General features: G+C 29.9%; 2 protein-coding genes across 3 annotated transcripts; both read left to right on the plus strand.

Moving 5' to 3' along the window:
• The first annotated feature begins 1,109 nt into the window (after positions 1-1,109).
• LOC105761301 (hypothetical protein) lies at positions 1,110-4,416 on the plus strand. 2 transcript variants are annotated; one of them, XM_012579075.2, is made up of 7 exons: positions 1,110-1,263; positions 1,402-1,458; positions 2,030-2,879; positions 3,059-3,423; positions 3,525-3,626; positions 3,718-3,885; positions 4,010-4,416. In XM_012579075.2, exons 3-7 carry the CDS (start codon positions 2,066-2,068, stop codon positions 4,154-4,156), a joined length of 1,596 nt encoding a protein of 531 aa, XP_012434529.1. In that variant the 5' UTR covers positions 1,110-1,263; positions 1,402-1,458; positions 2,030-2,065; the 3' UTR covers positions 4,157-4,416. The 2 variants fall into 2 exon arrangements, with proteins under 2 accessions (XP_012434529.1, XP_012434530.1); XM_012579076.2 differs by having other exon boundaries at positions 2,033-2,879.
• A 1,930-nt stretch (positions 4,417-6,346) lies between these two features.
• LOC105801639 (basic leucine zipper 34) lies at positions 6,347-9,214 on the plus strand. Its single transcript, XM_012632854.2, has 4 exons — positions 6,347-6,908; positions 7,063-7,153; positions 7,913-8,039; positions 8,934-9,214. Exons 1-4 carry the CDS (start codon positions 6,445-6,447, stop codon positions 9,092-9,094), a joined length of 843 nt encoding a protein of 280 aa, XP_012488308.1. The 5' UTR covers positions 6,347-6,444; the 3' UTR covers positions 9,095-9,214.
• Positions 9,215-12,322: the final 3,108 nt, after the last annotated feature.

The following is a 12,322-nucleotide window of genomic DNA, read 5'->3' on the forward strand; positions in this document are numbered from 1 at the left end:
AATGAGATTAATGTTAAAAAAATTAATTAAATTATATGATATTTAAATAATTTAATTTAATGGTACATAAATTGTAAGCTTTAAATACTTTTGAAGTAATTAATATAAATTATTTATAAAATTAATTATACATATTTTAAAAAACTTAAAAATAATAATAAATGATATTTAAATAATTTAATATAATGATACAAAAATATAAATTAATCTAATTTTTTATATTTTTAAATAGTTAATGTAAATAAAGGTATTTTGACAATTTTTTACTTTCAAATACAAAAGTAAAAAACACTTAAATCTCAATTGTTGCGTTTGGGTGGAAAAACACTTTTGAAACCCGAAATGTAACGAAAAACAATGCCAAAATATGGTAATTGAGTGGCAATCCGATGATGAATTCCAAAATGAATTTTTTCAATATTTATTTTTAAAAAAAAAATATGTTTAGTAATCTTATTAAATTTTAATCAATAATTTTTTTTAATAAAAGTGATGAATAAGATAAGTATGTAAAAAGTGAGATATCCAAATTATTATTTTATTATATTTGATTTTTATGAAATATTATTAATAAAAATAAAATAAAATATTTATATGATTAAATTGAAGAAATAAATAATTTTGAAAAACAAATTTAATTTTATCAAATAACATAATATAATTTGTATGTTAAATAATTTTTAATATAAATTTAATATTTGTAACCAATTGAGGTTTAGCTCGTTTGATATTAATATTATTGTCTATAGAAGAAGGCGTGGGTTCAAATGTATTAAAATACATTACCTTTCTATTATTTAAGGGTTAGGATGCACCATAAGTAATTTTAATGGTTATAACAAAACAACAAATAATAAAATTATTATTCCTAACTTAAAACCGAACCAATTTACTTATATAAAAATTAACAAATTACCGCTTTAATTATACATTTTCTAATTTAATGACTTCATAGTTGATTTATTATACAATTAAAATTTCAATAAATTAAAATCATCTTTTCTTTAATCATTTCGTTTTATACCGAAAAGATAAATATATAAAATGATTAATAAAAATAAATTTATTAAAATTCAAAAAAACCATTAAACGAAATTTTATTTAAAAAAAACCGAAAAACTATGGGCTAGATAAAAGTAGGAATGTCTTTCTCTTTTTCTCTCTATTTTCAATATTTTTTCTCTTTGTTTTAAAAAATTTTCAATCTTTTTCAGATCTCTCGATCACATTTCCTCTTCTTTTCCCTAATTTCGCATCAATTAGGTTGGTCTTTCTTTATTTTTCATGAGATTTTAGCGGTTAATCTTTGAATCCTTCGATATACATTGTCTGGATTCTGATTAATCCGTTTCCAAGTAACAGGAAAAAAAAAGTTCATCTTTTTTCTTTGGGTTTTTTCAGGTTGAGAAGCAGGTGTTCTCTTTGTCTCTGGGCTGTGATTTTGTTTATGAATATAAGGTACGGCTGAGATAAAAATGAAACCAAACCATTTTTTTTTCATTTCCCATGCTTTGAATTTGCATGCCTTGATAATTGTTCTATAAATAATGGGTATTTAACAATTTTGGTGAAATTAAGATATACTTTTGAAAAGTTCTTTCCTTTTCAAACTTATTTTTTGTGGGTTCTAACCAAGCTTCATTTGTGTTGGATTCTTTAGGATTGAGGATAATTAGGAATAAAAAGTTGAAATCCTTTTTGGGGTTTTTTTTTTCAATTAAATCAGCATATTTAATATAGTATTACTGCTGGATATTGGAAATTCCCCCCATTGATGTAAGCTTGATATATTCAATTCTGTTGAAGTTTTTAATGATGGGTTTGCCAGTAAAGATGGTTCTTTTAGCTGCTTCTTTTTTCCGAGTGAAAATTAAAGGTTAAATGATGTTTATGGTGTCTTATTGTATGGTTGATGATAAGATAGGAGATGAATGACAGTAATCATATTTATGGGGAATATTAACCTTTAGAAATTTAGAATTGAGATGATCTTAGAAAGAAACTGATAACATGATTTATAATTTTGAAGTAGGGATAAATTGCAACTACAATTTATTGGAACACCATGGGCGAAAGAAATATGCTATGCCCTAGCCAAATGATTGATTTAGAAATGGATCAGCAAGGCCATGGCTATCTCCGTCATGAGCCTTGCACCTTTTTGGGCAATATCACGAACTACCCGCCACCTGATATCCCGATGACAGTGATAGCTCCTGGGAACACAACTAGTCTCGATGCTCATCCCTTGCCTGAGCATTATGAAAATGGTATGTTCTATGGGATGCCCCAGTACCCTGTCCCTGGTGTTCAACATCGTCAACATCCTCCAAACCTTGATATTGGTATCGGAAATGCTTCCAACTTTTATATTTCCTATGTGGCTACCCCTTCTTCCGGTGTTCCTATGAATCATGGACCTTTAGATCAGATGCCATCTTCTCGCAATTACGGTCCCGTTGGAGTTTCTGCTGATGAATATGCTAGGAATTTCCACTTCATGAATAATGTTATAGGCTCGTATAAGAGAAAGACTTCTGAAGGGATTCCAGGAAACTTTCAGCATTTTAATGCCTCATCAAGCTCGAGTTCCTCAGTTACACAGCTAAATACCAGGCATCCTGATGGGGTTGTCCCAGTTGATCCTGCATCCTTCACCATTCCTCAGTATAGGGGGAACGACCCTCCACCAATCAGAGATGCAGGGTCTCAAAGAAGTGTGAGGAACAGATTAGGCGCGACCGCCGTGGATCCTGTTTTGATGCATGGTGCTAACCATTTCTTGCAAGGAAATTACATGGCTCAGCCCTTTCAGCCAGCAATAACAGATGGAGGTGCCTCAGCTTGGACTCAAGCTCCCGCTGTTCCTTATATGCATGGTAGTTTCTCAAACCTTATATTATTTCCTCCAAGGTTATTATATATTTTATTAATTTTTTGTTTGTCATGGATTTCTATTTTCCATTTTTTGCGGCTTCCTTGTACTTGAGGTCTTTTGAGTCTGTTCTTACCTTGAAGCTCATTGCCATGGACACGTTATTAACTTGTATTTATCCAGGTGGTAACATTGGTGGACCTATCGAGACTAGGTATAGAAGTTCCATGAACTTTTCACATTCTTCTTCTCTTGACCTTCGGAACCATAACCACCATCACCCTGCACCACCTATTGAGGGTGTAAGAAGCCACGGATTTAATCTTCACCCACAAGTAGCAGCAGCTCCTTATCGCTTTCCAGCAAATTATGCCTCACAGAGCACCATGAATCCATCACAAGATAATTTGGAGATGGGGCGTAGGAATCGTCGGCCGGTTCCACCTACTGGCTTTATGATATATCATTCTCGCCGAGAAGGTGGGGCTGTACCTGAGACAAGTTTGAGATACCGCAATCTTCCTCATTTGAGAGTTATTCCACCAGATGTAAGTACCAAATTTTCATTTATTAAATGTTATTTCTCATTGTTTTCTGTTTATTTTCACTTCTGAAACTATAGTGATATCTTTTGGTCAATTTGATACAGGGTGTTGCTATGCTGGAGTTCCCAGAATTTTATGACGAACTCGGGAATTTGATCGATCATCATAGGGATATGCGGTTGGATATAGAAGATATGTCTTATGAGGTAAGTCGAAGCTGATTAATGTCATTCTTTTTGCATGGTTTGGTTTTATTTTTACCAACCGTTTTCTGGAAAATTTTCTAAATGGCCACAGGAGCTACTTGCTCTGGGAGAGCGGATTGGCAAAGTTAACACCGGATTATCAGAGGAAACCATTAGAAGTAAATTGAAAACAAGAACTTATTCTACATTTGTAACTAACATTAATCTGGAAGAGGTGGCACCCATCGATCAAGAACCGGATTCTTGCATTATTTGCCAGGTAATTCAGTGTGCTTATAGCTACCATACTATTCTTTCGTTCTTCAAGTTCGAAGCACACATTTTCATCACGCATCACCATTCGCTCCTAACATGTCATTTGCCATTTCTCTTGGAATTCGCAGGAGGATTACAAGAACCAAGAGAAAATTGGAACTCTAGATTGTGGTCACGAGTATCATGCAGGTTGCTTAAGTAAGTGGCTGTTTGTGAAGAACGTGTGCCCCATCTGCAAATCCGAGGCATTAACCACCAAGTCCAAGGATGTCTAAAAGTAATAAATTACATAAAAAGGGTTGATGGCGGAGAAAAACTTTCCCGGAAGTCTTATGACTAATCTGTTTGCTATGAACCAGATTGATAATTTGTCCAAGTATTTTGTACATGAACTTGCAGATATCTAACAGTCAAATCATTTATTTGTTGGCTCTGTAATTATCAAATAATTGTACGGACTCAAATTTTATGCAGTCTCTTATGTAATATTAACTTGCAGGGCTATATAATGGGTTTTCATTGTTCCCTTCTTTAATCTTTATTAATGCAGTCTCATTGTGTAATAGGGATACATGGTAATTGTACTTTCTTTTCTTTTGTACGTAAGTTTGGCTTCGAGGTTCAAATATACCTCGACACCCGAATCTCTGATCCAACTCCCCCTTGAACAAGTAATCGTAGTCGTCATCCGAAATGGGGGTTAGATTATTATGAGTAGAGCTGATAATGGGATATAGTCAACTGTACATGTTCCGAAACTCCGTCCAAAAAATAGATTTAATAAAAAATAATATCCATTATTTGCATAGGTCAATTATCAAGTAGAATTATTTGATGTATTATATTTTTAAATTTTATTTTTATATAAAAAATTATTACAGCTACATTCGAATTTAATGTTTTTAATATAAACTGAGCTTGAACAAAATCTTAAATTTATTTTTTAAATTGGACCTAGAAAACGAATCTAAAATTCTGTATTATTACTTTGAACTAGGCCGGACCTGATTCCAACCCGATTATAATTAAGCCTAATTATGGGTTGGTGGGCCAATTCGATAAAAATATACTAATAGTTAAAGAAATAGTTGGGTAAAACGATTAATTAAGGAAATTCAAACAAAATGTAGATTTGGAACACTATAACATGCAACATATGAATAAAAAAACATGACTCAAAATCAAAGTAATTAATTTCAACTTATATGAACTTTAATAAATTATATAATACAAATTTTTAATTTTTAATTATTAAATTTTATATAAATGTTTGTACCAAAAAAACTTAGCAAATTGCTAAGCACTTTCTGAATGGGCTCATCTATTTTCTTTACTGTCTTAGCAAAGAGAATAATGTCATTCGCAGAGAGGAGATGGGTCAAGTTAGAGCTTCTTTTGGAGATCTTAATCGGTTTTCAATTCTTATTATTACAAGCTCTCTCAATACTTAGAGTGAGATCTTGCATATTGTCGAGTGTTTTAGTACATGTTTAAAATGTGTTGGTGTCTCTATTTATAAGACACGGTTCCTAAATGATATGACGTCGTAGGTAAATTTCTTTACATGTCAACATATACCCTATTTTAGGATTAACAAGTGGTTTTTTCGTGTGAGTTTGTGTGCATGGTAGTTTGAACCCACCCCATGCAAGCTTATGAAAGGATGTGAACACCTTACGTACGAATCTTATATGACATGGTTCATGGATGATGTGACGTCGCAGGTAAGTCCCTATGCATGCCAACACATCATATTTTAGGATTAACATGTATTTTCTACATGTGGATTCACATGCATAGTGATGCGAACCCACCTTGTGTGAGCTCATTAAAAGATGCAAATACCTCACATGCGAACCCTAGATGTGAACCATACAAATTGGGTCAGGACCAATCAGATAATTAGATAACGGATCGAAGATGACGAGCACCATAACACATACAAAGAATGAAAATATACGGCAACAAGGGGCCCTTGTCTAATACCCCTGGAAGGAATAATACTCTCAAGCCCATTCACCAACACCGATAGGGTGGAAGAAAAAATACCATCCATAATACAAGAAATCCAATTTAAGTAAGCACTTCGTGAATGAAACCTCAAACATTGTTATATGCCTTTCCCATATCAAGTTTAATCACCATAGAATCATCTTCCTGTACAATCACAAGTTATCTGATGACCATGCACAAATCTATCCTAGCAAAGGGGAAATGAGCTTCTGAGAGGCCAAATTCTCTGGACCATGATTTTGGTGATGACCTTATAGTTGATGTTTCATAAGCTGATAGGAAGCATGGTTATTTTAATATTAAATAATTGAACAATTAATTAATTTAATATTACATTGAATAAAAGAGTTTTTTTTATAGAAAAAGTTAGTATTAAATTGAATATATGTTTTTTTTAAATATTTATTTATTATTAAAAAATTATTGATTCGACCTTTAATCTAGATATTTATCTTTAACATATACATACATAGAATGGCAAAAATGTACCTCAAAAAATACCCTATTTTATTAACCCAAAATTGGCTTTATTTTCCTCATCAAAAGAAATATGCCCACAATGGCAAACTTCATTTCCTCCTCCACCACCAGCACCATGATGAAAGACTCTAACCATCAACCGTCGTGGGCCGACGAGTTCCTCGACTTCTCGTCGATGCGTCGCGGAGCCAAGCGCCGTTCTATGAGCGACTTCATAGCATTCCTTGACCAACCATTAGAGGAAGAAAATAGGGCCGGTAATGCCATGATGATGGAACCGAACATGTTTGACCGCCTAGACGACGAGCAGCTCAAGTCAATGTTCTCCGACGATGTCTCCTTGACACTGCCGGCTACTACAATGGGTTCTTCGTCATCGACGCCGCTGATGTCTGATCAAAATAGCAACAATGACGAGAAGCCAACACCAGGAGAGGTGGAAAGCTCATATAAATTAAATGAAACACAAGCTTCGGAGCCTCCATCAACCTCCAACGGCGGCGATCCTATCACTGATCCAAAGAGGGTCAAAAGGTAAAACATTAAAAATTAAAACCCATTATAATTAAACAGCTTAAATATTAATCTTTCAACAAATGAGTTGTTTAATCTGCAGGCATTAGATAACAATTCTTTGATTATGTTAATAATAAAATAAATAAATAATTTATTTTGAGTGATAAACCAGAATTCTGGCAAACCGGCAATCAGCTCAAAGATCAAGAGTGAGAAAGCTGCAATATATTTCAGAGCTTGAAAGAAGCGTTACAACATTACAGGTATATATACGTATTAATCAATAAAAAGAGCTGTAATTTTTATTTTTATTTTTCTCCAATTTTTTCTGTTAATTTTTTTTATTGATATCCGTGGACCAAAATTTTTATCGAATACGTAAAACTCATAAAATATTTTTGACTGGACCAGCCCATCAATTGCACCAAATTTTTTAAAAAAATCATTTTATAATTTTATAATTTTTATTTAATTATTGTAGATTAAATCAATTGAATTAAAAAGTGATAATTTGAAAAATTAAACTACCAACCAGCTTATTAAAACATATTTTTCCGTGAAAATAAAAATTCCATTAAGACAAAGTTTCATTATTTAAAATACTATGTAATCCCTAGAAAATTAGAAATTTTGGGTTTATTTTAAAAATAAATTTCAATGTCAATTGTATTATTCTTCGACGAGATTAAAATAATAAGTCGATTGAGTCTTAACTCAATTGGTATGGACATTGTCCCTAATATAGCAGGACACGAGTTTGAGAGAAATTATAGGTAGTTCCAATCATTCTGTTAAAAAGAACAGATATGATCAGAACTAATAATGAGATTGGTCAAAATAATAATAATAAATTGAAGTTTTGATAACATTAATAATACATAATTAATTATATAAATTATACTAATTACTATTTGTAATCTTTAAATTTTTTGGTTACATAGTTTATTTACAACAATATTTTTGTTGTTTTAATTAGTTTTAATTTTAATTTTAATTTGCTTGTATTTGTTGGGAAAATGGAGACTGAAGTATCAACATTATCACCAAGAGTTGCATTTCTGGATCATCAAAGAGTGGTTCTTACTGTTGAAAATAGTGCTTTAAAGCAGAGGATTGCAGCTCTGGCTCAAGACAAGATTTTTAAAGATGGTACGACTCCTTCTTCCTTAATTATTCTTCATTATTATTATTAATTGATGGGTAAATTTTGTATTTAGTCCTTATTCTAATTTTAATTTATTGTACTTTACCAATTTTGAAATTTCAATATTGAAAACTATGTTGGTTAAATGAAAATAAAATATAGAAATACATCTATTATATAGTTTCTCATAATAAAAACATAATAAATAAACTAAAATAAGGCTTACATTTATATGGACTTCAACCTAAACTAGTGATTTAATATTTAAAAGTTGTTGAAAATATATATTTGTGTTTATACGAATTTCAACCAATCAATTTATCAATTAAATTTAAAACTAAAAGTCTTTTTTTAACTTTTCTAATTTTGTAAAATATTTTTAGCAAAAATAATGAATCTTCTATTTTCTATTTTAGCATATTTTTATTTTTCAAAAATCAATTTTAATTTTCCTAGAAAACATTTTTTCTAGAAAGGAATGTAAATAAAAGGTGAAAAATACCTAAGAGATATTTATGTTATAGGGATTATATCAAATTAGTCCCTATACTATTAAAAACTCAAATAATGCCAAATTGGAAAAAGTTAACATTTATTTTTAAAATATATCATTTATTGTTTAATAGAGTTAATTTTTAAAAGTTTTTATGATTTTGTAAATGAAATTTTTATTTAGAATTGAATTGCATTTAAAAAAAAGTCAAAATGTTTTTATACAACAAATTTTAACTCTGTTACAATTCTAGCATATTATTTCATTTTAACATTATAGGGACTAAATTGATATATTTAATAATAGATAGATTAATTTTGATTTAATACCTATCAAACCCACTCTTAAGTTTTTATTTCTCTAGATAGTATACGGACTAAATTGATATGTTTAAAACCTTGATCAGCTCACCAAGAAGCATTGAAGAAGGAAATTGAGAGACTAACACAAGTTTATCAACAACAACAAAGCCTCAAGAATATGAACGACAACCATCCTCCACCACCACCGCAGCAGCAGCAACCATTGCTGCCACCGCCACCGAACGAAGGACAACTTATAAGTTGATTCAAAGAAAGGAGGAGCGAGAGATCAAAGGAAACAGCAATGAAAAGTTATGGCTAAGAAAAAAAAAGGGAAATGTGAAATGCTTTGGATTTTTTTTTTTTTGAAAAAATTGATTAATTAACATTTGTGGGTGTGGTTTATTTTTTTTACAAAGATAATAAAGATCTTTTTGAATTTTGTTATTTTTTTGTAATATATTTTATATAAATTTTATTATGAAATATTAATATAATTGGGTTTAAGATATCTTTTAATATAAATTTAATGGCTTTATATAACATTTGGTACCTGAATTTGATACTTTTTCTAATTTGACACCAAATTAATTTTTATTCACCCAATTCGTGCCTGAAGTTGATACTTTTTCCTAATTTGGTATCTAAATTTTTTGTGCTCAATTTGGTACTGAACTTGACATTTTTTTCTAATTTGTTACCTAAGCTTTTTTTTAGGTTTAATTTGGTACCTAAATTTATTAAATATTATACAAATTATGCAAAACAAGAATTGTTAAAATTTTTTGTTATGCTACAAAAATATTGTCAATATTAGAGGAAACTTATGTTAAAAAATAGGTATTGAGCTATGCTTAATGAATTAATATTAAATAAGAAATTTTTAAAATTCCCAAATTAAAAAATCATTATTTTTAATTCATTAAATAAATAAAATTAAAATTAATTGAACATATAAAATAAAAAATCATATCATTTGTCATATGCGGTCATACATGATTATTTTTGCTACTTCATAAAAAATAACATTATATTAATTTATTGGAGTAATTTGTAAAACGTTTGACAGGTACCAAATCGAATAAAATATCCTTATTTTATCACTATATTTATTTCATCAATAAGTTACGAAATTCGGATCATATAAACTCTAATAAAAATTTTAATTTAAAGATCAATATATATATTGCTCCTTACAAGCTTTGTCGTCTTTGTGAGTTCTAATGTATACACTTTTATAATATTATTATTTTCAACAATTTGATATTAGAGTGAGGTTATTTTTAAAAAACTTTGATGGTAGATTCGTAAAAGTTATGTTGTCGACATAATGATGAACCTACAATCTATCGACTGAATGAAAAAGCTAAACTACTAGTAATACTACAGTAACATGATGGGAAGATACATGCAAAGACAAGATCTATGGGAGATAGTCAACGGTAGCGAGGTGACACAATCGAAAGCAGAAGATAAATTATATAAGCAACAAGGCAATTGTTTTTTTTTTAAGTCGACGGTTGAAAGAGGATGTGCTAGAGCATATTCCAGATGCCACAACCCCGAACATGGCTTGGGAGTTGGGACACACTCGCCATGCTATTTTTGAACAACAATGTTTCTACTCTTAAAAAAGTGAACTCAGTGGCAGGTTTAGTAGAATTTTTAAATTTTTTAGGAATTTAATGAATTTTTGTTAAAAAAAGTCTAATTAATTTTTTTAAATTGTTTATTAGATTAATGAGGATTTATAAAAATATTAAGAGCGCTTAATTAAAAATTAAAAAAAAGCACAATGAGAATTTTTAAAAACTTTGGGCCTTAATTAATATTTTCTAAAACATTCAAGAAAGAAATGAAAATTTTCAAAACTTTTTAGAGGGCAAGACCCTCCTGTACGCCTTTTACGATCCACCTCTAACAGTCGCACCATACTTCCATAAATGTTGAAAAAAATCAATTAAGCTCCTAATTGAAACCACACCCATTTGTCATGTCACAACTTAACAAACCATTAAGGCTTGAATGAAAAAGTTAATTTAAAAGGCTTAGTTGATTGCTAATTTTTTATTTTAAGACCCTAATTGAGTATAATTTGTTTATTAGCGGCTTAATTTTTTTACGAGGATTTCTTTTACATTTAAACATAATTTTTAATTATTATATATATATGTCACGGACTACAGATTAAAATTCATGATCAATGCGCACAAAATCGCCCAACAAGGTCAAATGATTAAATTGAGCTCAGAATTAAGCTGATTCATAGAACAAAGGAAGAAACCCATCTACTTGAAGCATTGGTTGTTCAGTGTAAACACTCCAATAATTTAAAGTGACCGTGATGAATATTTGTAATCCTAAGAGATAAGATTATATAGAGTTTAAATCCCTTAGAATTGTTCTCTTTTAGATAGGTATTAATCCTAGTGACTGATGTAATTTAAATGGTACTATTGGATCTAGGGAACTCAACTATAAATAGAGATATTCTCCTCATTTGTAATCACTGAATTGTATACTTCATTCAAAGTAATTGAATACTTTTAAGAGCATTTATCCAAATATTTTGTGTGCATTGCTTTCTTGTGATATTTTCTATCGTTCATCCGTCCCTTCTTTGCTTGAGAGTTTATTTCCATTAAGTTTCTGTGCGGCTAACTTAAGTGGATTTGAAGCAACGTAATCACCTAAGACAAAGTAATTTATCTGGCTAAAATTCTAACCCCATAACATATGCACATCAAATTATATAATACAAGTGATATTTTTTATTTCAAACTCAATATCATTATTACTTTTAAATTTAGACACATATTTGCCATTAATTTAATTTTAACATTACAATAAATAATCTCTTTAACACCATTATTTTTAATTTCATTATAATTAATTTTATTATCGGATCCTTCGATATCAAGAAACCCTGCATGGATGTGGAATATGAATGAACGATCCCTTCTAGGGTTTACTTACTCTTTTTCTTTTATATATTACTTAGTGAAGGAAACACGGTCTAATTTGCAACTATAATTGCTTCAAACAGCTAAATCTCTCGCCCTGCTCTTTTTTATATAAATTCTTAAAATTATTCATAGCCTCTCTTCAACCCTTAAATAAGAGGATAATAGGCTTCAGCACACTCGAACTCATGTCCTCTTACACTAACAATAATACCAATATCAATCGAACTAATACTCAATCGACAATCTTCATACTATTTTATTTGTTCACCTAAAAGGTTAAAAAAAATAAAAGAGTATATTCAATTTTCATAACACCTCACGTAGTATTATTCTTTGGTAAATTATCAATGAAAAATTATATTTATTCTACGGCCAAGTTTATTGTAAGATAAATAAAACTTAATAAAAAATATTACCATTGAATTTTTATTTTTATTTTTGGATTATGAAATTCCATAATATATAAGATAATCACCAAACCTTGTACTAATGATATATAATAATTAAAACATTGAATTTTAGATATT

The sequence above is a fragment of the Gossypium raimondii genome, chromosome 11 (genome assembly GCF_025698545.1).
Source record: "Gossypium raimondii isolate GPD5lz chromosome 11, ASM2569854v1, whole genome shotgun sequence".
Taxonomy (NCBI): Eukaryota; Viridiplantae; Streptophyta; class Magnoliopsida; order Malvales; family Malvaceae; genus Gossypium; species Gossypium raimondii.